Below are 27,178 nucleotides of genomic sequence, written 5' to 3'. Positions count from 1 at the left end.
TTTGGAGAGTTAGAGCAAAGATGTGTTTTGTCCTGGAGTTTTAAGGAAAATAATGTTTCCAATTTCATGACTTCTGTTATTTTAAGGAGGAAGACTATCCAGGAGCTATTCAGTTGTGCCTGGAATGTCAGAAAGCTGCAAGCACTTTTAAACATTATAGCTGTATAAGGTAAGTATAGAAAATATATAAAACTGACTTCATTTTAAAGTTTTGTGTAGGCATTATATAACATCTGGAGTTCATAAATATTGAAAATTAGTATTGTTCTCTGTGTTAGCACTATTTTCCATAAATGGTCAGTATAAGAAAGTTATAAACATTTACCTGTAAGGTATAAAAAATAAAATACTCTGAAACCAAGTTATTTCTTTTTGGGGAGTGACGGGTGCCAGGAATTGAGCCCAAGGCCACACAAATGTATGGTTTGTGCTCTATACTGAGCCACAACTCCAACCCTTTTTTTCATGTTAAGAGATAAAAGGTTTATTGAATAAATATCAGTCCATATACATGAAGGAGAAGTAAATTTATAAGTTCTACAACAAATAGATTTAAAATGATTAAAATAGCCTGTCTTAATGTTTAAATGATTTACTGGTAAAAATGAAATTATCTTTTCTTTGAAGTGAAGACTTAAATTTCTTGGCTTCTTATTATTAACAATATTAATAGTGCCTTTTTCCCCAGCACTCTCTATGTGCCAGATTGGTCCTAGTTAATTTTATTATTTTCTTTATTTATTTTTAAACTCTATTAGTTTAAAAGTGATTAATTGATTGATTTTTGGGTCACATCTGTGAGGATGTCGGTGGAGAACTCGTGGTACTTGGGGATCATCTATGTCTGGCATGAACTGGGCTCCTACATGCAGAACAAAACGTTTCAACCTTGAGCAATTTCCCTGATTCCAACTTCACTTAATTTTTATGAACACAGCAGCTATCTATTCCTTACACCAGTCCTATCAGCAAGTATGATATCATCTTCATTTTACAGATAAAAAGCATGAGGCAGAGTGAGAGGATGTAGGTAGTTACTTGAGCTTGTCCAGAGTTGAATGCATGATCTTTTTACTCCTTGTTGTGACTCATTGGTACTTTTTTTAAGATGTTCTTTCCAGTCTGACAGATTTCATTTTTATAGCTAGTCAAGAAGAAAAAATTTGTCTATTTTCATTTCCATTGTATCTCTTGGGAGTTTTTCCTCCTTAGCTCAGCTTATAAACATTGAGAATGTTATTGCAGTTTGTTTCTGTTACTGCAGATGGTTCAGATATTTTTCATTCTTTTGGAAGACTTGACTTTATTTTAGGTAATATTAATGTTTGTAATACTTAAGGGATTGTGGATTTAATGTATTAGATTGTTTTGTTTATTTATAAGCAGTGTGATGTAAAAGGGCTTTATTAATGGATTTTTGGTCTGCTTAAAATGAAGCCTCTGCATTACTGGTGACAGTACCTTGGGGATATGCTAATCCTCAGGTGTAATTCCCATCATTTCTCTAAAGCCCTCACAAATAAACACATGGTCTTAGAAAATAGTGTGCTTGCTGACCAAACTGTATTTGAAATTAAGTCTTACCATTCCTAAAAGTTAGTGCCCTTGGTCTCCTGTGTGGAAATCCAGGTAGTCAGTGACCATGATGATTGGTGTTGTAGATACTGTTTTTGAGTATCTGATAAAAGGATTATCGTAAAACAATATATTAATTCAGGATTGAATTAAGTTTTTTCCTCTTAATATATTCCCGTATCATGGGTTTTTGCTGAGCGCAGACTAAGGGCTAGGCATTTTCCCTTTCAGAGATTCTTTTTAAATATTTATGGTATTGATTTCTTTAGAAACATGAATACTGAAATAACACACTTCTTTTCCCTCTTTTTGGTTAGGACATACATAGTATGGTAGTGCCAGTGATGTCAGTTTCATCTATTTTGAGGGATTGTCACTATTAAAATCTCAGATGTCATTACAATTTTTTTATTATTATTATTTAGTGACAGAATTAGCTCTCGTATGTTGGAAGTTTCTAACAGGGTATTGTCAATCCTAAAAAGAACATAGACCACATCCTTTTATTTTGTGGTGATAAATCTGAGAACACTAGTTTATTATTCGGTGAAAATAACTTAGGCAGTTATGAATATACTGAATGTTTATTACCTGCAAAGTGCTCTGCTCTGAAATTGGCTGTGCAGTGATGAACCAAGCATAAGATAATTGGCATCAGGAAGCTGAGATTGAAGGAAGTATAGGTGGGATGGGGCCTGAGAGAGAAGGAAGTTGAGCATATAGTGGAAATATTGGGATCAAAATCTCCTTAGAGGATCAAGACTAAAGAGAATAGAAAGAGGGTCAGGAGGAATTAGCTAAGCCAAGAAATGAGGGATTATGGGTAGGAGATTAAAGATAATATGATAAAGTCTTTGTTGCAGAAATACCTAGCAGAAGGAAAACTGAAAATAATCTATTTGATTTACAGCAACAAAGAAATCAGAATAATTCCTTACTGGGGACAGATTTAAGTGTATGTGTAGAGTGAAGAAATTTTCTAAAGTGGGCACATGTACTACTGTAGCACTGTCGTCCCATTGTTCATCAATTTGCTCGAGCAGGCACCAGTAACATTTCCACTGTGAGACTTCTTGTTACTATTTTTGGCATTTTGAATATGCCACAGGTAGCTTTCCAGGCTCTGCTGTGCAGGTGGGATACTCAGTAGCTTTCGATACTCTCCAAGAGGGATGGACAAATCAAACCCGGGTTGGCCGAGTGCAAGGCAAACACCCTACCTGCTGTGTTATCGCTCCAGTCCAAAAAAAAAGTGAGAGATTGAAAGTAATATGGAAAACACAATATATTTTGTATTTTACAAAGAACAGGGATATTGTATGGAAATTTGTTGGTAAAATAATTTGGTGGAACAAGGAGTTTGGTAATTTGGTGACAGATAACTTGAGGGATAGGTGATATGTTTGATACTTAATTTTTCCCATTTATCAAAATTTGAATTTAAGCTATACTAAGGTAAATATTTTACTTATTTATTGGGGATAAATTGGGGACTGGGGAAATGGTGATGGTGATGGGGGGAGGTTGGAATTAATTTTTTAGTTTTTAAATTTTATTGATTTTTAAAGAATGGTTTACCATAGTCAGTGTTCTTGGGGTATGGGTACTGTGTGGTGCTAGAGATAGAACTGGCATCAGTTGTAATCAAAGCAAGTGCCTGCCTTAACTTCTGTACTGTTTCTCTGACTTCCAGTTTTAGTCTTAAAGTTAACAAGAAGTAGCTATTTAAAAATTAGAAGGAAGTGGCTATTAAGTACTTTTTCATTCATGTATATAGTGATGTGTGGAGGTTTAAATAAAAAAGTCTGAAATTCAAAAGATCTATTACTGTTTTGGACAATATGCTTATTTATGTGAGTGATGTACAAAATAATAGGATGTATTTGTTGTATTCTCTGTGAATTGGTAAAAATACATACACTAGTACCCAGGGATGCCCAAGATATTCTTTCTAATGAAGCTTTGCCTCGGGTTTCCTATGAAAACTCCCTGTGTTGTGTTTTTTACTTGGTGATTTAGGGACAGCATGAGGGTTTCTCAGAGACTATAGCTGTTTGTTGAGATTGTTTGGTGGAGCTGACAGCCCTTCTGCCAACATCTTTCCCTCTCATACTTCTGCTGTTGCCTTTGCTAGACACCATTTATCCCACCAATCCAATCCCTTTGCCCTTCACTTGTTACTTTACTTTTTGTTTTGAGTTGGGGGAGTGAGAAATTTGTTCACCTCCTATGGAAAAGGTGAACTGGAATATAGCTATAGAATTGGTTGCCATGTAAAACAGGTTGCTATCACAAAAATAAAAGGAGTTTTATTGTAACTTTATTTTATTTTTTGGTCTTTATTAAATAGATAGACTTTCGAATACTAATCATTTATTATTGTTCTTTCTTTTGCTGTTCTCTCTGGTTTCTGGAACACAATATAGTCTCTGTTCTTGAACTCTGTAGTTAAGCCTGCCCAGACATGATTCTTTAAACATCCATTTAATATACCTGAAATTTTGGAATGTAGCAAAAGGCATGGTTCAATCTTTGCTTGGACCAGATTGAATTAGAATGAAAAATCATTTGACACTCTTGAGAATAGTAATTAATTTCTGACTGAATTTATGCTCACATTTTATCACTTAATAACCATTTGGTCTTAGGAACTGATTACACAGTATAGCCAAGAACTGATTCTTATGACTATAAAAGCAGTAAAGACAGGACTCACGTATTTGCTTCTGCATTAAGGGGCATTGCCTGTGAATCTGGTCTCAGGTTATATTACTATATAACTTAATACATGAAGTATCGAGTATGCAATGCGCCCAGTTGAGAAGTGAGAGAAAACTGGTGCATCTCCAAGTACTTGTGTTTTTCCAAAGATATTGTTTCCTCATCTTTAATAAAAGATATTTTAAAATGAGTTTTGTTCACTTCTGTTACTGACAGAAAACAATTTCTCATGATTTGACTTTCCTTGTGTTGATTGACAGAGTTATATAGTTTGGGTTTATTGAGGGAAGAACCAGAGAGTGTTTACGTTAAAGCAGGTCTGTGAATGAAGCTTTTAATTTCTTTTTCACTTCACATTTGTCAAAATTAGTTTCAAGAAGTTTTATTTTTTGAAGTCAAAACTCTTATGTTTTATTTCATTTGAAAGAAACCTCTTGAGGGAACCCAAGAGCATTTTGGATTATGTACTGAAAAGTTCCTTATTCAAACAGGTTTGTTGACTACCTTAACATAGATGTTTGTATGCAGTTTCTCGTAATCTTTAATTTTTTGTTTCAGAATGATCTTTGGCAGTTAAATGAAAATCATTAGTCATAGAACTTCAAATTGTGAAGTAATAAACATAGCTTTTATGTACCATGATAACAGTTTGGGGGACTCCTTACCCCGTACTCTCCACTCCTTCCTCACAAACTATATCTGTCCTCACTTGCGGTAGGCTGTGAGAAACCCAGAACCCTGCCTGGAAGAGTATTTGATGAGTATTTCCCCCAGCTTGCCAAGTGTGCTAGCTAGACCCATGTTAAGTTCCCGTTCCTTGTTTTTTTCCTCTCCACAGAGTTACTGATACCATAGATTCTAAAGCCATTTATACTCATTAAAATATACATATACATACACACACATACAGTATACATGTATGTATTCTGTCACTGCCATCCCATTGCTCATCGATTTGCTCGAGCGGGCACCAGTAACATCTCCATTGTGAGACTTGTTTTTGGCATATTGAATATATAGTAGCTTGCCAGGCTCTGCCGTGCGGGTGAGATACTCTAGGTAGCTTGTCGGGCTCTCCGAGAGGCTCAGAGGAATCGAACCCGGGTCGGCCGCATGGAAGGCAAACACCCTACCCGCTGTGCTATTGCTCCAGCCCATATATATATATATATATATACATATATATATACATATATATATACATATATATTTATTAATTTAGGGCCTCCCAAGCAGTGCATCTGAGGCTTAGGAGTCCCTCCCACTGTTTTTTACCAATGAGGCCAGCAGTTCAACACAAGGACCTGAGGATGCCTGGAATTATCTGAGCTACCCTGGCAGCTCTCAGTCCTCCATAAATGTGCCTGGTGATTCTTGGGGGTCCACATAGTCCTGGGGATAGAACCAGGTCAGCTGTATGTAAGCCACATGGCTTGTCCCTTGTTTTATCTTTTTGACCTTCATTTCTTTATTTTGTTGTTGTTGTTGTTGTTATTTTTTGCGGTGCATACCTGGCAGTGCTCAGGGCTCAGGATCATTCCAGGTGGGCTTGGGGGAACCATATGTGGTGTCGGGAACCAACCCAAGGTTGACCATATGCAAGGCAAGCGCCTTGCCCACTGTATTAATCATATCGATTCCTGACCCTCATTTCTTTAATTTGAATTTTGTTTCCTCTGTCTTTCTTCCTATCTTCCTCCCTCCTGCATAGTCAGTTCTTTTTTAAACTGTAAATTTTACATAACATACATTTTTTTAAAAGGTGGTACCAGAGAAATAGTACAGTTGGTTAAGGCTCTTGCCTTGCACACACCTGACCTTAGGTTCGATCACCAGTGCCTAGTATGGTTCCCCGAGCTTCCCAGGAGTGATCCCAGAGCACAGAGTCAGGAGTAAGCCCTGAGCATAGTGGGTGTGCACCAAAGCAAACATAAAAGGTAAAGGTTTCTCTTTTTGTGCCACTAATCATTCCCTTCTCTAGAGTTAGCCACGTCTACAGGTTATAAAATTTTCCCTGGATTTCATTGTAATTTAAATACAACATTGAAATATCTTTTTCCTGATTTTTTTTGCTCTGAGTAGTTTTCTATTGAGCGGTTTATTCCCGACAATAAAATACCAGTAAGAAATAGGAATAGTATTCTTTACTTCTCTTTCTAGGTTTTGTTAGTCAAACTGTTGCTTTCACCTGGTCAAGTTTTATTATATTTTTCTTAAACTACAGTGTTTTTTCCTTTAGAGTTTTTTCAGTTTTTGTTCAACATTGTTCATACTCCCCCCCCACCCACTCCCTCAACCCCCGCCTCGGGGTTGGGCTCTTTGGCGGTGCTCAAGAAATGTAGGGATCCACGCCCAGTGACTCTGTAGTACCGACTGGACTGGTGTCCCAGTGGCATGGCCACTGAAGGATGCAATAATGCTCAGCCCTGCAGTGCTGGGGGATCACTTGACCCCACTGATGCCCAGGAAGTCTGCACCCTGATCACTGTACTATCTCCTGGACCCATTTTTATTTTATTTTTATTTATTTTATTTTATTTTATTTTGTTGATTGATTTATTTTTTAATTAGTGAATCACTGTGAGGGTACAGTTACAGATTCACACATTTTCGTGCTTGTGTTTCCCTCATACAATGTTCGATAACGCATCCTCCACCGGTATCCATTCTCCACCACCAATGAACCCAGTATTCCTCCCACCCCTAGTCCCATCCCCCCACCTCCCCTGCCTCTATGGCAGGGCATTCCATTTTGTTCTTTCTCTCCTTTTGGGTGTTGTGGTTTGCAATAGGGGTATTGAGTGGCCATCGTGTTCAGTCTCTAGTCTACTTTCAGCACGCATCTCCCTTCCCGTGCGGGATCTCCAACCACAATTTACTTGGTGTTCCCTTCTCTATCTGAGCTGCCTTCCCCCTAGCATGAGAGACCAGCTTCCAAGTCATGGAGCCAACCTCCTGGTACTTATTTCTACATTCTCGGGTTTTAATCTCCTTCTCTGTTATTTTGTATTCCACAGATGAGTGCAATCTTTCTATATCTGTCCGTCTCTGACTCATTTCACTTAGCTTTCCATGTTCATCCACTTATATGCAAAGTTCATGACTTCATCTTTTCTAACAGCTGCATAATATTCCATTGTATAAATGTACCAGAGTTTCTTTAACCAGTCATCTTTTCTCGGGCACTGGGTTTTTTTTCAGATTCTGGCTATTGTAAATAGTGCTGTGATAAACATATAAGTGAAGATGTCATTTCGACTATACTTTTTTGCTTCTCTGGGATATATTCCCAGAAGTGGTATTGCTGGGTCAAATGGGAGCTCAATTTCTAATTTTTTGAGAAGCGTCCATATTGTTTTCCAAAAGGGTTGAACCAGTCAGCATTCCCACCAGCAGTGTAGAAGGGTCCCTTTCTCCCCACATCCTCTCCAACAGAGGTTGCTTTTGTTCTTTTGGATGTGTGCCATTCTCTGTGGTGTGAGGTGGTATCTCATGGTTGTTTTGATCTGCATCTCCCTGATGATTAGTGATGCAGAGTGTTTTTTCATGTGCCTTTTGGCTATTTGTATCTCTTCCTTGGAAAAGTTTCTATTCATTTCTTCGCCCCATTTTCTGATGGGATTGGATGTTTTCTTCTTGTAGAGTTCAACCAGTGCTTTATATACCCTTGATATCACCCCCTTATCTGTTGGGTATTGGGTGAATATCCTTTCCCATTCTGTAGATTGTCTTTGTATTCTTGTCACTGTATCTTTTGCGGTGCAGAAGCTTCTTAGTTTAATATAGTCCCATTTGTTTATCTCTGTTTCCACTTGGTTGGTCAGTTGCATGTCATCTTTGAAGATACCTTTAGCTTCAATATCGTGGAGGGTTTTGCTGACCTTGTCTTCGATGTACCTTATGGATTCTGGTCTAAAAAGCTCTGTTCAGCTTTTACTTTTGGCATATTTCTTTGTTTTATTTGTTATGATTATCTATTTGAACCTTTAAAAAAATATGGGCTACATAGGAGGTAAAATTCTCGAATTTGAAAACAAAAATTTAGACCATACATATCATGAAAAGGAAAATAATTATTTTTCTATGAAACTAGAAATTATTACCCATGTCTCTTTAGTCTTCTGTTTTGTAGGACAGAGTCATACTTTCCTTGTATGCTCTTATTTCCATAAGTGGTGGTTTTTCTTTAGCTGTTTTTAGTATTTTCTAGTTTTTGCTTGATGTAAAATTTCACCAGCCAGCTAGAAAAACCTGGATGCAGAGACAAGAATGATACACTGAATGCTTATCTGCATGAGGTGTTGTGTTACTCATTATATCAAAAGCTTTTAAAGTGCGTTTGTTTTCCAAGTTGGTAATTGTAGGGGGTGAATGCAGGACTGTGATATAATATCTAGTGATGAACACAGAGTGCACAAACAAAAGACCATCAGATTGCTATGGACTGCTGACTTCTGGCTCCCGTGCAGAAATGGGAACTATTGATGTTCATAGAAGTGGGGACATCGGGTTCTGTGAGCTGGGGCAGCACTGACTATACACTAATTCTAAATTAGGTCTTAATGTTCTTTCACTAAAGCTTATTTTTCAGCTTTTCAAAACCGAGTCATGGTGATGATGATTGGAGATTATGATAGGAACGTTTGAATTTTTTTTTATTTTTTTTAATTTTTTTTAATTTATTTTATTGAATCACCAAGTGGAAAGTTACAAAGTTCTGAGGCTTATATCTCAGTTACACAATGATCAAACACCCATCCCTTCACCAGTGCTTCTATTCCACCACCAATAAAAACAAAAACAAAACAGAAACAGAAGCAAAAACAAACAAACAAAAAATGGTATACATCCCACCCCTCACCCCCCAACCCCCCCCTCTGTGCGTGAGTGATAATTTCACTTCCTTTTCTCTTTACCTTGATTACATTCCAGATTTCAACACACAACTCACTATTGTTGTTAGAGTTTCAAAACAGACTCACTATTTTTGTTGGAATTTATCCCCCAAGAATACAGCTCTATTAACAAGGAAATATTTGATAATAAGTTTTCCACTGATGAGAATGAAGCGATAAAATGTTGGTTTACAATTTATGTATTATAGTAATTAAGTCCGCGAAGATTTAAGTTGGAAAATGAATCATTTCCCTTCCTGGAACAGCATGTAGCCAAAGTTAGTTCACAGTCTCCATACATGGGTGCAAGCACTTGCTGGAACCCCAAATCCTAAAGCTGTCTCTGGTTCCTGCTCCACATCCACAGACTGTGCAGAGGCATGGGCACCCGGGACGAAACCCGGCCGGAGCTGAGCACCAGCCCCGGCTGGGACTGCCCCGGTATCCCACGGCTGTTTCAAGTTCAAAGCACACTTTTTTTTTTTTTTCCTCGCCAAAACTTCATACCTTCTCAACGGACCCACAAAATGTCGGACACCACGCCGTCTCCCGGAGGGGAGAGAGACCAAGAAGGAAGGATATTTCCTCGTTAGCCAGCGTGGGGCAAAAGCTTACTTCACAGTCTCCATACATGGGTGCAAGCACTTGCTGGAACCCCAAATCCTAAAGCTGTCTCTGGTTCCCGCTCGTTCCACATCCACAGGCTGTGCAGAGGCATGGGCACCCGGGCCGAAACCTGGCCGGAGCCGAGCACCAGCCCCGGCTCTGAATTTTTTTTTTTTGTTTTTTTTTTTTAGGGCCTTTCTCAAGCACTACAGTAATTACTTTTCTTCTTAAATTTAACATTTAAAAAATATTCCTCAGAAAAGTTACCTTGTTCTATGCTAGAGAGGTAGTACAGTGGGTAGTGTACTTGCCTTGCATGTGGCCAACCCTGGTTCAGTTTCCGGCACCCCATATTGTCCCCCCAGATACTGCCAGGAGTGATCCCTGAGCTCAGTGCTAGGAGTGACCCCCGAGAATATCCAGGTGTGGCCCCCCCAAGAACAAAAAAATAAAAAACAAAATTTCTATTTTGTTCTTTTCTCTCCCTCTCTTTGGGCTCCCAGGAGTTAGACAGAGGATCGGGGGCCATTCCTGGTAATTATTTCAGTTTTTTAGATGAGAAAAATTGATGCTTCCTGAAATAAATGGCACATATAGGATTTAAATGTAGGCCTGTTGGAATGCAGAGTGTGTTGTTCTTAACCCCTACTACCCTATACTGTCTCTTAATGTAGTAGCTATTTAGTCAGGGAAAACTCATGACTTTTCACGCCAGTTTTTAATATTCTTCACCCAAACTGAGTTGTGTACTGAGTAGAGTTAATTGTATTTTTCTAAGCCTGTTTCTGATAGCTGTGTTTGCTTTGTGTTTCAGTTATTAATGTAAATAAAATTGTGAAACATTTTTGAAAGTTATATGAATACATTGGAAAGGCATACCATCTAGTTGAAAAAAATATTCAGGGCCAGAAAGATAGTACAGCATCTAATGCATTTGCCTCACGTTTGCTTGGGTTTAATCTCTGGTACCCAGATGGTCCCCTGGACACTGCCAGGAGTGATCCCTGAGCATAGAACCAGGAGTAAGCCCCAGTGTACCACCAGATGATGTTGCTTTCAAACCAAAAGAAATTTTAAAAATTAAGAAATAAAAGATTAAAAGAAATTCCTTTTGAACCTGTAATTGAGACAGCTCATAAAATAATGGAAGGATATAAGGTAAAATCTAATGTAATTTGGCATTCCGGCTGTTTTGTATTTTCTGATTACATATTAAAGAAACTGAAATTTGAAATTGCAGTTTATCTATGATTTGGCTCAGCACTTTCTGTTCTGCAGCACTGTCGTCCCGTTGCTCAAGTGGGAACCAGTAACGTCTCCATTGTGGGACTTGTTGTTACTGTTCTGGGCATATCGAATATGCCATGGGTAGCTTGCCAGACTCTGCTATGCGGGCGAGATACTCTTGATAGCTTGCTGGGCTCTCTGAGAGGGACGGAGGAATCGAACCCTGGCAGGCTGTGTGCAAAGCAAATGCCCTACCCGTTGTGCTATTGCTCCAGTTCGATTTGGCTCATGTGAGACTAAATTAAAACTCCCATCAGACAGAGTAAAGATACCTGGGTTCTAAAAGGTGGTAACTAAAGTATATTTCTACAATTTGAATTTAACAGTCTCTAAATATACACGTGTGAATATTTCTGTTTGAATGTTGATCTGTTAATCAGCTAAAATGTCTCCTACTGCACCTCTAGGAAAAGATGGGCACACTTTATCCTTAAAGGACCAGATCATTAGTGTTTTAAGCATTGAAGGTTATTAAGGCCTCTTTTGTAACTATTTTGATCTGTATTTGTGACCTAAAAGCAGTCATAGGAAATATGTAAAGAAGCGTATGTTACTGTGTTCCAGTAAAACTATTTAGAAACATAGACCGCTGATTGGATTTTTCTTCTAGATTTTATCTCTTCTGTGGAATTGTACAGGTTTGGGAGTCACACACTGCTTGGGTACTACTCCTGTGGCAAATAGGAGGTCACTCCTGACTGTGCTTAGTACACTATGTGGTGCTGGGGTTTGAACTTGGGACACTAGCAATCAGAGTACACTGTTGGCTCTTTGAACCCTCTCTCTAGCCCATGTCTAGCCCACATATATAGGAAACTCATGTCCAATGATTTTAGAGAGTTGATTTAAGTCATGTGACTCATGGATAACATGTCAGGGAAAATCATTGATGCTAATTACTCCTGTACCATCTTGTCTTTCTGTATGGTCAGATTTAAAGAAAAATTTATTTGATTGATTTATAAGCAATCTTTCTCAGACTCATTTGGCCCTAGGTCAGCTCTTTAAAAGAACTGTTAGTTGTGTATGGATACATTATCTTTGTTTTTATTTTTTGGGTCACATATTGCACTGCTCAGGAAAAACCAGGCCTCCAACATGCTAAACATGTGCTCAGTCAGTTGAGCTATCTCTCTGGCCCCTGCATAAGTTATCTTTAATATTTCCTGTAAGGATAAAAATGCTCTGAAGAATTCTTTGATTTGTTTCACTCAGCTTGCAAATAGCCACTAATAGCTTTTAGCTTTTCATCATAGTAATTCTTTGGACCATAATAATTTTTGGACCATAATGTATCTTTTATTTATTCCAGTGTTTATGAATAGATCCTTTTAACGTATTTTGATTAATTGACTGAAATGACTTGAATTTATTTCCTGAATGATGGATCAGGTTTTTTTTTTAAAGACATCTTCAGTTAAAATGCTCACTCCTTTATTGCATTTTACATATACATATATGTATATATATATGCATGTATATATTAATTAGTTGCAATTTGTCAAAGTTCAGTTGTAGATTTTGAAAGCATTTTTAATAAAATTAGAATTTTTGTTTATCCCTTTTATAGTTAAAATCTTCTACTTAGTCTTTACATTTCCAAGCTTGCCTTAAGTATTTAATCATGAAATAATGGAGGATAAAAATATCTGAATTTTCAGTATTATAAATGCTATAGTCTAGTCTTTTTATTAATTAAACTGAAGTCATTACTTTTAGCTTTGAGTGATTTCAGATATTTTTTCACCAAATTGAAATTATTGCCTGAAAGAATATTATTGTTTCCCATATTATTCTGTCCTCTTATCTTTCTCACTTCAGTCTTTGGGGAGCGCCCCAGATCCAGTGTGAGAGAGGAAAAGTAGCATCAGTTCTGTTGGTCTTTTCTTTTTTTAAAAAATTTTTTATTAGTGAATCACCATGAAATACAGATACAGACTTACAAACTTTCGTGCTTGCCTTTCAGTCATACAATGGTTGAGTGCCCATCCCTTCACCAGTGCCCATTTTGCACCACCAATGGTCCCAATATCCCTCCCACCACCCCCACCCAGTCCCCTCCACCCCACCCTGCCTCTGTGACAGGGCATTCCCTTTTGCTCTCTCTCTCCTTTTGGGTGTTGTGGTTTCAATTAGAGGTATTAAGTGGCCATCATGTTTGGTCTGTAGTTTACTTTCAGCACGCATCTCCCATCCCGAATGGACTCTCCTGGCACCCTTTACTTAGTGGTCCCTTTTCTGTCTGAGCTGCCTTTTCCCCCAACATGCAAGGCCACCTTCTAAGTTGTGGAGTAATCCTTCTGGTACTTATCTCTACTGTTCTTGGGTGTTAGTTTCCCATTCTGTTACTTTATATTCCACATCTCTTTCTTTTCTCTTGCTAAGACAGCAATGGGTCCAGAACCTAGCATGGTTCTAATACATTTCCTAAAAAAGCTACTTCTGTAGTTTTATTTATTGAGTTAGAGAATAGGAGCTATAGTAATACTGGCAAATTTCTGCTGTTACAGTTTTTATTAAAAGTTTAAAGGCAGGGGCCGGAGCGATAGCACAGCGGGTAGGGCGTTTGCCTTGCACGCAGCCGACCCGGGTTCGATCCCCGGCATCCCATATGGTCCCCCAAGCACTGCCAGGAGTAATTCCTGAGTGTAAAGCCAGGAGTAACCCCTGAGCATCGCTGGGTGTGACCCAAAAAGCAAAAAAAAAAAAAAAAAAAAGTTTAAAGGCAGATGGTTATTACCACGCCAAGTGAGGCAGTGTGTTGTTATTCCTGTGGAGTCACTAGAAAATCAGCTGGTCTGCTTAGGGATGGGAAACCCTCTCTATTTACAGGGTGCTATGAATAGAACATTGATAAGTTGAATTTTTTTTTTAAGTTTGTTTTTGAATTTGGGGTTTATACCTAGCTCTGTTTTTCAGGGGTCACTCAGGCAGTGCTCAGAGAACCATATGTGGTCCTGGCGATTGAACCAGTCACGTGTAGGACAAGTGCTCTCACTCCTGTATTATCTCCAGCCTCTGTAAACAGAACATTGGGGAAACTTCTGCCAGCAGTCAACAAGAAAATCTTCCCAGGAAAGATGAAACGCATATTGGGCCTGGACAGATAGATGTGCATTTCCAGTGAAAAAAGATGAGGGAAGGATTTTCTAGTTATTGTGAACATATGCAAGCACAGAGGGTGTGAAAATCTGGGTTTTGGCAACACAAAGAGTTGATTTAACCAAAACATAGGTACTGAAAAATGTGAATGGGAAGTTAATTTTTATTTCAGTTATCAGGGTCTTATAGAGCATTCTAATTTGGGTTTTTTCCTCTAGAGCCACCTAAGACTTTAAAGCAGTGAATTTAATGGGACTTTAGTTTTGCTTCACTTTAGAGCTGCAAGCTCAGATGTCTTTAGAGGCCAAGCAAGTAACAGAAATATGAAATTGTCAGATGTCAGACCAAAAGAAGTGATTTGGCCTCTAGGCCTACTTCTTTCCTAAAGCCTTTCCACACATAAGCTATTTGAAAATCCTAGAGCTGCCAAATAAAATGGAATATTGACCACTTTTAATCTGAAGTTAGACATATTCTCAAAGCTACCTCTGATAGATTTTTTTTAGAGAATATTTTGCAGCGGTGTTTACAGCAGGTAGGTGATATCTGGAAGATAAGTGGTTGGGTGGCTGGATAGATGGATGCAGGGTTGAGTGTCATGTATGCTGAGATTCATTAGGAGACTATTGAGATAATTTAAGCAAAACTTGATAATACCTGAGTTAGACAAAAAAGAAAGGAGAAACAGGTGGCCGGTGAGTGTAAAGAATACTGAAATTGAACTTAGCAGTGACATATAAAAGACGAAATAATTAAACATGACATATTTTCCACCTTGTATTGAATGGGAACAATTCTGGGAGAAGATAATAAAAGTTTTTGGTGAGTGAAATAGAGTGAGGAATTTATTCTTTTTAATGCTGAGGCACTATTATAGTGCAACCTTTAACTCTCTTTTTTCTAAAATTAATCAAATAATCCTTTTCAGAGGATAGGAATTGCTCCAGAATCATTTAAAAGGAAAATTTAGACCTAACTTTATGTATTTCTCCTTCAAGTATTGTGTCTGTGGCTCTCTTAAGACATAAATACTTGTGAAAGGTTTTAATTTTACTCTGTTAATTGTTAACAAACACAGTTGTGCCACTTTCACCTTTTGAGGGGGCCTGGGACCCTAAAACTCACCCTGTCCCAGTCAGCCAAAGGAAAAAAAAACAGGATGACTAGGATGCTCTGCATGGTGTTTCAAATTGGTCAGTTCAAGAAGTGGGAAGCTCTGTGGAACAGACCTTGGGGTTTTTTATCTGACAGTTTCACTTTGTTCCCAATTTTGGATGGGAAGTCCGGGTACCAGGTAGACTTACCCCCTTAGGATGAAAAGCAAGTGGGACCCACTGAGCCTCCGATTGTGCTCTCGTAAGATTTCTGATTTGGTTTGGTTTGTTCTTTGGCCTGTTTTGATTTTGAGATTCCACACTCCAGGATGCTTTGGTTCTGGGCAGTTTCTCTGTGCTGGGCTATCCCCTGGGATTGCATGGGCCACCCCCCAAGCCCCCCTCCCCCTTCTGATGCCTCACTGAGTCCATTTATTCTCACTTACATTTTTATTCATAGTTTTCTGGCAAATTGTTGTATGTGTTTATCTACACTTATCGCTATGTCTATTTGTATCTATAACATGTCTCTGATGTTATCTCTTCAACTTGATTTTAAGGGCACTGTAAGGACAAATGCAAGAAACCCAATGTATATGGTAAATGTATATGCAGTAGGAATATTTCTGGGGACATACTACCTCAGGAGAGAAAAAGGTCACCCCTCTGTCAGAATTTTCTCTAAGAACTTTATGCAAGCAGACATATTTTTGTTGGTCTGTTCTATTGTATTTTTTTTCCTCCCTTGAGTTACTGCTATATTTTAATTTTTGTGACACTGAATTGTATGCTGTGGCTTCCCTCCCTATTTGCTTTAGTAGATGTAGTAATTTTCTAAATAAGTAGGAAACAGATTTCCTTTGTTCAGCATTGAATTGAATGTTTCATTTGGTCTAATCTTAATATGTGTTGATGTAATTTTTAACAATTTCTTAATTCTTAAGAAATGATTTTAGCTGCAGGTGTGCCTTAGTGGTAATGTACAGGCTCTATGAGGCACTGGCTTTAATTCCTGGGATTGCAAAAGAAAAAAGTTGTGTGTGTGTGTGTGTGTGTGCGCGTGCGTATGTGTGTGTATGTGTGTGTGTGTATTGATACACACCTTTGGTGCTCAGGGCTTTGGCCTTGCGCTCAGGGATCACTCATGGAGGGCTTAGAGGACCTTAAAAAGTGTCAGTGATTGAACCTGGGTTGGCCACATGCAAGGCAAGCACTCTACCCACTATGCTATCACCCAGTCCCTGTTTACTTATTTTTATATTTACACCACTCTCTCTACTTGCTATCATTTTTATTATTTATTTATTTTGGATTTAGTGCCAGCCTGGCTTTGCTTACTCCTGGCTCATCACTCAATCACTTGGTGGGCTCATGGGATCATTTGGGGTACCAAAGATTGAATCTGGGTCAATCAGGGACAACAGAAATGCCTTGCTAATTATACTATCCTTCTGGCTCTGCTATCACTTTTCACAGGCCTTTTCCTATTTTTAGTATCTGTCCCATACCATTGTTCTTCAAGATTCTCTTGACTATACTTGGCCCTTTGGGTTGCCACATACATCTTATAAATACCTTTTCAGTTTCCACCACAAAAGAAAACCTGATGCAATTTTGATTGAAATTTTAGTTATTCTAGATCGTTTTGTTGAGAGCTGATATCTAAACTGTATTGAAGGTTAGTCTGGACAGATAGTATGAAGGTTAAGGTAGTTGCTTTGCACATGTCAGATCTGGATTTGATCCCTAAACCTGATATATGGTTTCCTGAGTAGCACCAGGAATGATCTCTGAGTACAGAGTGAGGTAGTAAGCCTTTAGCCCAACTGGGTATGGCCCAAAACAAAGTGCATGGGGCCTGAGAGTTAGTACTGTGGGTAAAGGCACTTGTCTTATGATCTGCTGACCCTGGTTCAGTTCCTGGCACTGCATGTGGTCCCCTGAGCACAGAGCAAGAAATAAGTCCTGAGCAGTGCCAGGTGTCGATCACAAACAAAAGAAAACTATACTGAAGGTTTTATTCTGTATACATGTCATGCCTCTCTGACTTACTGCTCACACCATTTATAGCATGTAGGTGAGTTTTCTATTATATAGCTAGCATATATTACATATACTTATTTTGTTTCTTAGACATAAACAAGTCTAACTCTCTGTTTATTTAATAGTGAGCTGAATTCAAAGCTGCAAGATACTTTAGAACAAATTGAGGTAAGAAGATCATATATAATATGCATGGTCAAATTAATATTAATCTAATTTCATTGTCATTGATTTTGAAATTATGATATCTATAAACAGTGTTTGAAAATAATCTCCCTATCCCCAAAAATCCCCAAACTATAATTAATGGTATCTTCTCATGTTAATTATAACCCAAATCTTTACAATGTATTGCTTTTTTTGATTATTAACCACTCCTTAGTTTATTTATTTGAATATATATACACATATATGCATACATATGTATACAAACACATATATCTTAGTTTTGGGTTCACACCTGGTGGTGCTCAAGACTTACTTCTGGCTCTGAACTCAGGGATCACTCCTACTTATGCTTGGGAAACATCTGTGGTGCTGGGGATTTAGCTCAGGTCTCTCGTATGCAAGCAGGCACCTTGACCATTTGTACTATTTCTAACTCCAATTAAGAATAATTTTTTGGCCGATGATAACCCTCCTAAATTTCTAAGTCTCATGTAATATCTCATAGAATTTTAAAGAATGTAGGAACCGGAGCCGAAGAGGTAGGTCAAAGAACTGAAGTATGTATTTAGCATGTAGGAGCCTTGGGTTTAACTCCTAGCACTGTATGGTGTCTGGACTGCCAGGATCCCTCCTAGTGAGTAATAAGCCAGTAGTAGCCTCCAGGCCCTTCCTTAGGTGGCTGTTCCCTCCCTTCAGTGTAGTAACTGGATATGTTATTGTGAGCATGTAATCTTCTCTTCCTTTACATATAGTCAGTGTACATTTCTTTCCTTGGCACTCTTTGGAAATGGGGTATTCTTTTCAGTAAATGCAGTAACAATTTATTTGTAAGAATATTTTAATTTATTTTTTTTTAAGTAAGAGTATTTAATAAAAGTTGAGGCTGGATTTTTAAGAGATTGTTTGTGTAAGTAGTATTTGATCACAAATAAAATTATTTGCTAATTGTAAGAAAGCTAACTTATTTCTAAACATTAAATCAGCTTTGAAAAACCCTTCGATGTACAACCTCTTGAATAATTTAAGAGGAATTTTTTGTAAGCGCAGATACATAGTATAACTGACATATAGACAATTATGTTAGAATAAGTCTTTGAAGTAGAAATTCATAATTAGTGTATTTAGGTATAAAAGCTTAAATCTCGACCTGTGTTTGGGATCAGTCTACTTTTTTTGAGAATTGCTTTTGGTAATTACAAAAAGAACATCTTACTGTTTTTAGGTAGTTCTACAAATTTAGTCCATTTTAGCAAATGCTTGAGCAGATATAAAGTTAATATAAGTAGAATTTATACAGTAACTATTATGATTATTATGTGTTCCCTGAAACAGTTGCCATGCTTTTTATAAAACATATATTAATATCTCAGTAAACCTGATTCAAAGGTGAAATGCAGTTTATTTATAATCTCATTTAAATTTATTTTTAACTAATTTAGTGTGATAATAAATGTATTTAGATATTAATTTACTAATTACATTGCCTTATAGTCTCTCCCATTTTTTTTTTTTTGGTCCCAGGAACATAACTTCTAGCGAACAGTAAATAAAGCATGCACTCTATCACTGAGCTACCCTGTGCCCTTAAACATAATTTATTAACCAGCTATTGTCTTCCTTTCAATTACATAGGAACAATTGGATGTGGCTCTTTCTAAAATATGCAAGAATTTTGACATTAACCATTATACCAAGGTTCAACAGGCTTACCGACTTCTTGGAAAAACACAGGTTAGTTTTGAAAGGATTTTTTCCACCCTTAATTAGGCTTCTGTTGAGTTTCACCACTGCTTAAAGTCTGAGATTTAGTACTGTAGCTTCCATTTAGAGTTTTGTTAGCCAAGTAAATCTATTTACTATTCTATTAACAGTAAAAGCACGGTTGTTTATATAAATTCAGAATGTATGTAATGTGATTGAAATATTACAGATGTTATTTTTTGAAATACAATTGCTAGGCTTCGACAGCTTACTATACTCTGTTGAGGACAATTATAATAATTTTGTGGGAGAAGATGCATTATTTTTTTTATGTTTTTGATCTTGAATGAGCACTTCTTAGTTTGGACCTTCGTGATTCCCACATTGTATATATATTTTTGTGCATTGTGTACATTTGTCAGCATAGGTGTGTTGTGTTTATCACATTTTTCAAAGGGTCTTTTAACAGGAGAATGTCATAACTACTTCTGTGACGCATGGCTTTACATATTTCCCAAGGGCTTCCTTGAACATTTTGAAACAGGGGCTAAAGAGATAGTATAGGGTGCTTGCCTTGCACTTGGCCAACCTAGCTTTGATCTCCTAGTATAAACATGTTTATAATATCTAAGCATGTTTTCCTTAAATGGTTTTTAGTCTTAGAAGAAAACTTAAGACCAGCAAACTTTGTAAACTCTATTTACATTTTAAAATTAAAAAAAATTAATAGTTTGTTGCACTTTATTATTTTTATGATCTAAGTTGTATGTATGAAAACGATAAGACAGTTAACAATTTTGAGAAGCATGTTTAAAGACCTTGAAAAAAATATGATTACAACTTCTAATTTTCCCCATCTGACAAATATTTTCCCTCAGATATATTATAGGTACAAACTATGATTTTTCTTCTTCTGGTCTCTATTATGTAGGTCCTTCATTGTGTTTTCTACCTTGTAATGAAGGAGACAAACATTAAAGTAGTAAAAGATTATGATATGAGATGTCAGCACTTCTTTGCAAGTGCCGTAAAGAAATATATTGATAGGAGTGGATAAGATGAAGGGAAATATGAAATTATATGAAACAGGAAAGACTTCTTTGAGAAGGAGACCATTGCGAAGTATCCGGTACAGTGTAAGGGATGCTGTCTGATGGCAGATGGTATTTCAAATTTTGGGAAAGAGCAGAATGACTTCAGGTCGTAAATACAGAGCAGTGTTGGCAGTTTAGATTTATCCTTAGTGGTATAACATTGAGGTTAATGAAAGTATTTTTTTCATATAATCAGCAGTACACTTTTAATTCTGAATAATATTGATTTTCCTGCTGTAGATACAATTAGTAGATTGTTTTCCTTTTTTCAATATGATGAAGTTTTTATTTTAACACCACAAAAATTGGACTGTATGTTTTTTGTTTTTTGTTTTGTAGACTGCAATGGATCAACTTCATATGCACTTTACCCAAGCCATTCACAATACTGTGTTTCAAGTTGTTCTCGGCTATGTGGAACTTTGTGCAGGAAACACAGACACAAAATTCCAAAAGCTGCAATATAAGGATCTCTGTACAGTATGTAGTAACTTCATTACTATTTGTATGTCTTTTTTATTTTTTGAATTGATTTGCTCTTTTCCTTAGCACACACTATTTGAAGATGCTGTTTAAATCATTTGCCAAAAGTTTTATTTTTTCTCTCTCATTGTTATTTTTGTAATAGAGTGATTGGTGAACTCAGCCATAGAAATTGTCAAAGTTGATGAGATGGTACAGAATTAAAGAGTGCTTTTATTTTTTAATGGACTGTCGAAGTTATCTAGGCTTTTTTTTCTTTTCTGTCTTAGAATCCTTTGATTAAAATCTCAGTTTTTAAATATGTGAGAATAGGAATTATTTCAACTTTGTTTTCTTTTTTAAGTAACAAATTGTTTTTCATTCTAGTTTTTTTTTAGGCACCGCGATTTATAATATGTTTAATAATAGAGTTTCAAGCATACAGTGTTCCAGCTTCACATTCACCATTAGTGTCAGTGTCCTTCCGCCAGTGTCTCAAGATCCCGTTCCACCCCACCTTACTCCCCATTCCCTTGGCAATTGCAGTTCTGTAGACTAACTCTCAAGGTCTGTTACCATTGGCTGTTTGTTCATTCTTATGTAAAGTAATTGATAATAATTATTGAGATGTACTCATGTGAGAGCATATGTGGGCTTGGAGTAAGAAAGAAGAAGTAGAGCAGACATGTTTAATAGGGTATTGATTCTCAGTTTAGAAGGGAGATGAAAGAAGTATTTGGGCACTTGGTTTTTGCTGTATAGTTGCAGCACTTTGAAGGAAGTTCTTGATCATAGTTTAGAGTTTAGATATAAACCTGAAAAGTGAGATAATTGTTACAGCACTAGTTCAGAGTTAGGAGAGATGGAATTTCTGTCATCAGGGAACAATTGTGCTCCCTTTAAATGGAAAGAGATTGAAAATGAAGAGGTACTTACTCTTCATCGTCGTAGTATTATTTGAATCAATATCCATTTGTTACTAAGTGGACTAGAATGGGATTCAACTGAAAAAAATTCCTTTACAAAGAAATCTGAGACAAAAATAGTGTTCTGTTTTTGTTTCTCTGGAAGCAGAACCTCAAACCTTTTAAAGCCAGTAGCAGCTTTTAAAGCCTTTTGAAATCTTTGTCCCTTGTCATCTGTCACCAATGTCCTGGACTTAAAATTAAGTTTAGTTGACTTTGAGCTTCTTGAAGTTATTTTGCAATTAAAGGTACAGTTTTTTTTTCTATGATAGATCATGTTTTTGAGATGATGAAGTACAGTTCTTTTGGTAGTATATAGTTGTCTAATTTTCACATTTACCTTCAATATTAGGTTATAGTTTTTAGAACATTCAGGTTCTTTACAAACACTACATTATTTTGAAGCATATATTTCTGGTTATTACTTTGCAACAGAACTTTGAAATGAGAATTGAACCTCATTCATTTCTGGAAAGAATCACTTAAAGGGGTATTGTAATCATTTTACTTAGAAAATTAAGCCTGGAGGGCTGGATTTGACTCAGTAGTAGAGGACAGGCTTTTCATACATGTGGAAAACCCTGAATTTCCTAATACTGAAAAAAAAAGCAAATTTGTTTATGATTTCATTTTTATTTTTGTGTATTTTACTTACAATAGTTTATACTATAAATAGGTTTATAGACACCAAGTAGAAGTTCTTTTTTTTTTAATTGAATCACCGTAAAATGCAGTTACAAAGCTTTCATGTTTGAGTTTCAGTCATACAATGATTGAACATCCATCCCTCCACCCGTGTACATTTTCAGCCAATTTTCTACCAATCACCCCGGTATACCTCTGTCCCACCCTTCCCCCTGCCGCTGTGGCAGACAATTTCCACCTTACTCTATCTCTGCTTTTGGGCATTATGGTTTGCAATAGAGATTCTGAGAGGCTATCAGATTTGGTCTTTTATCTACTTTGAGCACACATCTCCCATCCTGAATGATCCCTCCAACCATCATTGACTTAGTGATCCCTTCTATAATGGCTAAGCTGCCAGAAAGTTCATGTGTATTAGCCATCTTGTTTTGGGTTCTCTATAAAATTATATGCTTTTTTTTTATAAGAATCATTTTTATATTTTGGTTGACCCCTTAAGTAGTCTATTATTTCAATACTTTTGCATCACAGTCTTTATGCAGTTACAATATAGACTATATAGTTTAAATTAAGAAATTATTAATATATTTGCTTTAAAATATGTATGTTTTGAATTCCCTAAATCATTAACTGTAGGAAAATACAATAAAAAGAAAAGTACCCACTCATGCAAAACTTTAGTATATAATAGGCAAATAGCTTTTCAAAATAGAATTACGCTATGTACAGTTTTACAACACTTTTCCCTCCTTGCTATGTTATAAACAATTTAATGTTTCAGTAAATATTGTACCCGTAAAACTTTTAATGGTGAGTGTATTTCAGTATAAGAGATCCTGTGGATTAATTAACCAGTTTCTTGTTCTTAGATTTTTTTTGTTATTACTCCAGCTATATCACTATGAATAGCACTTTAGTAAATTTTATAAAGCTGAATATTTGTACACATCTTTAGTTATTTCTTTAGGAGAAATGAAATTGCATTGTCAAGTACTTTGCTTTTTTAAGGCTCTGGTTCATATTTTCAAATTGCCCTTTAGAAAGTGTGTTTCACTCTACAGTGCTTGCCTGCAGTGTCTGCTTTTATCCCTTTCACTATACACGCTCATGCTGATTACTTTTTATTTATTAGCTTAATTCTCATCCCAAAAGCTAGTAGGTTGAGAATAATTTTTTTCAGGCATATTTAGGAATTAAAGGAAATTAAACTGGGCCATTTCATTAATTATTGAGATTGCTCTGATTGGTTCGGTTGTATAGTTAAGTGTATAGTGACTTTTCTTGTTGGAAGCTATGAGTTTTGCTGTTTAGGCAAACCGAATAATTTTTGTTAAAAAGAATAATATTTATTCACAGATTTTCTCAGATCAGTTTTAGAATACTCTAAAGCATTCAGTTGTTGGCTGGGGAGATAGTACAGATGTTAAGGCATTTGCCTTCATGCTGCTGACCATAATTCTACCCCCAGACCAAGTGTGGCCCCCTGAGCACTGCTAGAGGTGATCCCCAAGCACAGAGCCAGGAGTAAGTCCTGAACACCACTGTGTGTGCGCCCCAAAACAGACAATAAAATTTTTTTTAAAAAATTCAGTTGCCATATTTACTTTTTCACGTGTCAGGAGCTTAGCTAATTTGTATAGAGGTGTGTAGCTATTTCTAAATATGTAAGGTAAAAAAAAACATAGCTTCTGGTAGAAATTTTTATTTTTAAATTATTTCTAGCTTTGATAATTGTCTAAATTCAAAACTAAGGTACTGAGGATATGGCTCAGTGGTTAAGCATGTCATGTCTTATATTTGTGAGGTCATAGGTATGATCCATGACACTTAAAAGATAAAAGACAGTAAAAAAAGATAGGTCTCTCCCTCTTCTTTATTTTTATTTTTTTTTAGTGTATTTATTTTTTTTTAATTTTTTTATTGAGTCACCATGTGGAAAGTTACAAAGTTTTCAGGTTTAAGTCTCAGTTATACAATGCTCAAACACCCATCCCTTCACTAGTGCACATATTCCACCACCAAGAATCACAGTATAGCTCCACCCGACCCCTCCACATCCCTAGTCCACCCCCCCCAGCCTGTGTAACTGATAAATTTCACTCTACTTTCACTTTACTTTGATTACATTCAATATTTCAACAAAACTCACTATTATTGTTTGGAGTTTCTCCCCCCCTAAAGTCAGACCTGCTGAAAAGGAAGCATTTGATAATTTGTTTTCCATTGCTGAGAATGAAGAGATATGAGGTCGAGTGACTGCACTAGCGGCCTCACGGTTTTGGGTTTCTGTATTTTAGATTTTAATAACTAAGTCCAGAGAAATATCTGCCAGAAATTGCATCACTGCCAACTTGTACTTCTCAGTTATATTATATTCCACATATGAGTGCAATCTTTCTATGTCTGTCTCTTTCTTTCTGACTCATTTCACTCAACATGATACTTTCCATGTTGATCCATTTATATGCAAATTTCATGACTTCATGTTTTCTGACAGCGACATAGTATTCCATTGTGTATATGTACCAGAGTTTCTTTAACCAGTCATCTGTTTTGGGGCACTCTGGGTTTTTCCAGATTCTGGCTATTATAAACAGTGCTGCAATGAACATAGAAATGCAGATGTCATCTCTACTATACCTTTTTGCCTCTCCGGGATATATTCCCAGGAGTGGTATTGCTGGGTCAAATGGAAGCTCAATTTTTAATTTTTTGAGAATCGTCCATATTGTTTTCCAAAAGGGCTGAACCATTCGGCATTCCCACCAGCAGTGAAGAAGAGTCCCTTTCTCCCTACATCCACACCAACACCAGTTATTTTGTTCCACTCCCTCCCTGAGGTCACCCAGCCACATTGTGCTAGTGGGCGTGGCCTCAACAAAGTGGGCAGGGTCTGAGTCAGCCACCCTTTTTTTTTTTTTTCAAAATACCAAGCATTTATTGGGTACTCAGTGTTCATCACCTATATCCCTGAGTATCATCTTAGCGGTCCGTAAAATAGTTTCTAAATAGGTTGCTAGCTTATTCCAAGTTTGAAAACTACCAAAGAATATCAGCAGCTATTCAAGCCAAAGCTAAAGGACCCCACTCTCAAAAAGCATTGCTTGAAGCCTCACATAAAGAATAGAGGCACATCAGAGAGGGACATATTCTAGAGGTGGTACAGAAGAAATTGATCACCACCAAGCCCATTCAGAATCCTTTTTCGCAACCAGAGGTGAACTTGAAGGTCCCTCTTCCATACCACCATAACAATATGAAGAAACAGCGCAAATCCCCGCCGCAAGGAGAGGACGAAGAAAGGAGTCCAGATGCCTCAATAGACCTTTCCTACAAACTGGAGATCTCTGATAAAGAATTCAGAGGTGAAATCCTCAAGATGTTCAATGAACTCAATGGAAAGATTGAGAAGGTATTCGTTAAATTAAAGGAGGACCTGACAGAAACGATACAACAGACAGCCGAGACATTACGGGGAGAAATGAGAGCAGAAATAAAAAACCTACAGAAGGAAATGTCACAAATAAAGGATTTGGTAGATGAATTAAAAAACTCAGTGGGTACCCTCAACAATAGAATGACTGCAGCAGAAGACAGAATCAATGAGCTTGAAGATCAGCTGCAGGCAGCCTAGAAGCAACAACAATCAATGGGGAGAGACCTCAAAATAGCTCTAGGGTGAATCAGAGTCCTAGGGGATGATTTCAAGATGAACAACATTAGAATCATTGGAGTACCAGAAGGACAGGGAACCAATCCCAGTGAAAAAGCCACAGTCAAAAAAATCATAGCTGAAAAGTTCCCAGAGCTGGACAATGCAGACATCCAGATTCAATGAGCCAGAAGGGTGCCAGCTAAAAGAGACTCTTCTTTATTTTTCAACTTTTACATATAATTTTTATTTTGGCATCTTATAGTACTGTTAGTACTAATGTCTTAGGCATATGAAATTCCAATGCTGCACCCACCACTTTGATGCAGTGGCCTTCCACCGTTGTCTCCAGGTCCTCTCCCAGGCTCTCCACTCCACCACCTCTGCAAACTCAGTTCTGCAGACCATCTCTCAAGCTTATTAATAATCACCGGCCATTTTTAACTCCTTTACTATGATACTTTATATTCCATATATCATTTTGGAGAGCTGGAAAGATAATACAGTGGGTAAGATAATATAGCCTTGCACATAGCTGGCCTGGGTTGGACCCTGAAACTCTCTGGTTCCCAGGGCACTGCCATATGAGCCCCAAGCACAGTTCCAGGGTTAAGCTCTAGCCTTCATTCTCTTGGTGGCAGTCAAGGGGTTTCCTATTATATGAAAAACTATGGCTGGTGAAACCTGTTTGCTGTCCAGTAAGACTTCTTATGACTATAATATAGACTGCGGGGTCTGGGGGGGCGGAAGGAGTGGTACAAGGATTAGAGTTAAAGGTCCAACCTGTTTTAAAGGGTACATAACTGTCAACAGAAAAAGAAAGTAAAAGAAAAGTTACTTATGATTTGGGAAATTTAATTTAAAAGGTGCTACTTAGTTTCATATTACGTTCATTTATAACATGGTATGTTTTTATATATACATATTAATGATACAATTTATAAATGATATATTTTTTGTGTGTGGCTAATTTATATCCAATCTGTTACAAGTAAAATTTTAAAAAATTAATTCAAGACTTTTATTGCTATCATAGATATCTAATAAGATCATAGAAATGAAATTATATATTTTTTATTTATGGATGATCATAGTTTTTATTTTATTTTGATTTTTGGGTCACACTTGGTGGTGCTCAGGGCTTACTTCTGGCTCTATGCTCAGGGAT

At 37.0% G+C, this 27,178-nt stretch overlaps 1 protein-coding gene across 1 annotated transcript in view; it reads left to right on the top strand.

The window, feature by feature from the left end:
• VPS50 (VPS50 subunit of EARP/GARPII complex) overlaps nucleotides 1–27,178 on the top strand; it is a 119,103-nt gene that overhangs the window by 33,999 nt on the left and 57,926 nt on the right. The window contains exons 9-12 of the mRNA XM_004602182.2: nucleotides 87–169; nucleotides 17,449–17,491; nucleotides 19,124–19,222; nucleotides 20,626–20,766. Of these exons, the coding sequence (XP_004602239.1) occupies nucleotides 87–169; nucleotides 17,449–17,491; nucleotides 19,124–19,222; nucleotides 20,626–20,766 (366 nt within the window). The remainder of the gene's footprint in view (nucleotides 1–86; nucleotides 170–17,448; nucleotides 17,492–19,123; nucleotides 19,223–20,625; nucleotides 20,767–27,178) is intronic.

This window comes from Sorex araneus, chromosome 1 (assembly GCF_027595985.1).
Source record: "Sorex araneus isolate mSorAra2 chromosome 1, mSorAra2.pri, whole genome shotgun sequence".
In the NCBI taxonomy this organism is placed as follows: domain Eukaryota; kingdom Metazoa; phylum Chordata; class Mammalia; order Eulipotyphla; family Soricidae; genus Sorex; species Sorex araneus.
This window is presented reverse-complemented; position numbering and strand designations above follow the sequence as displayed.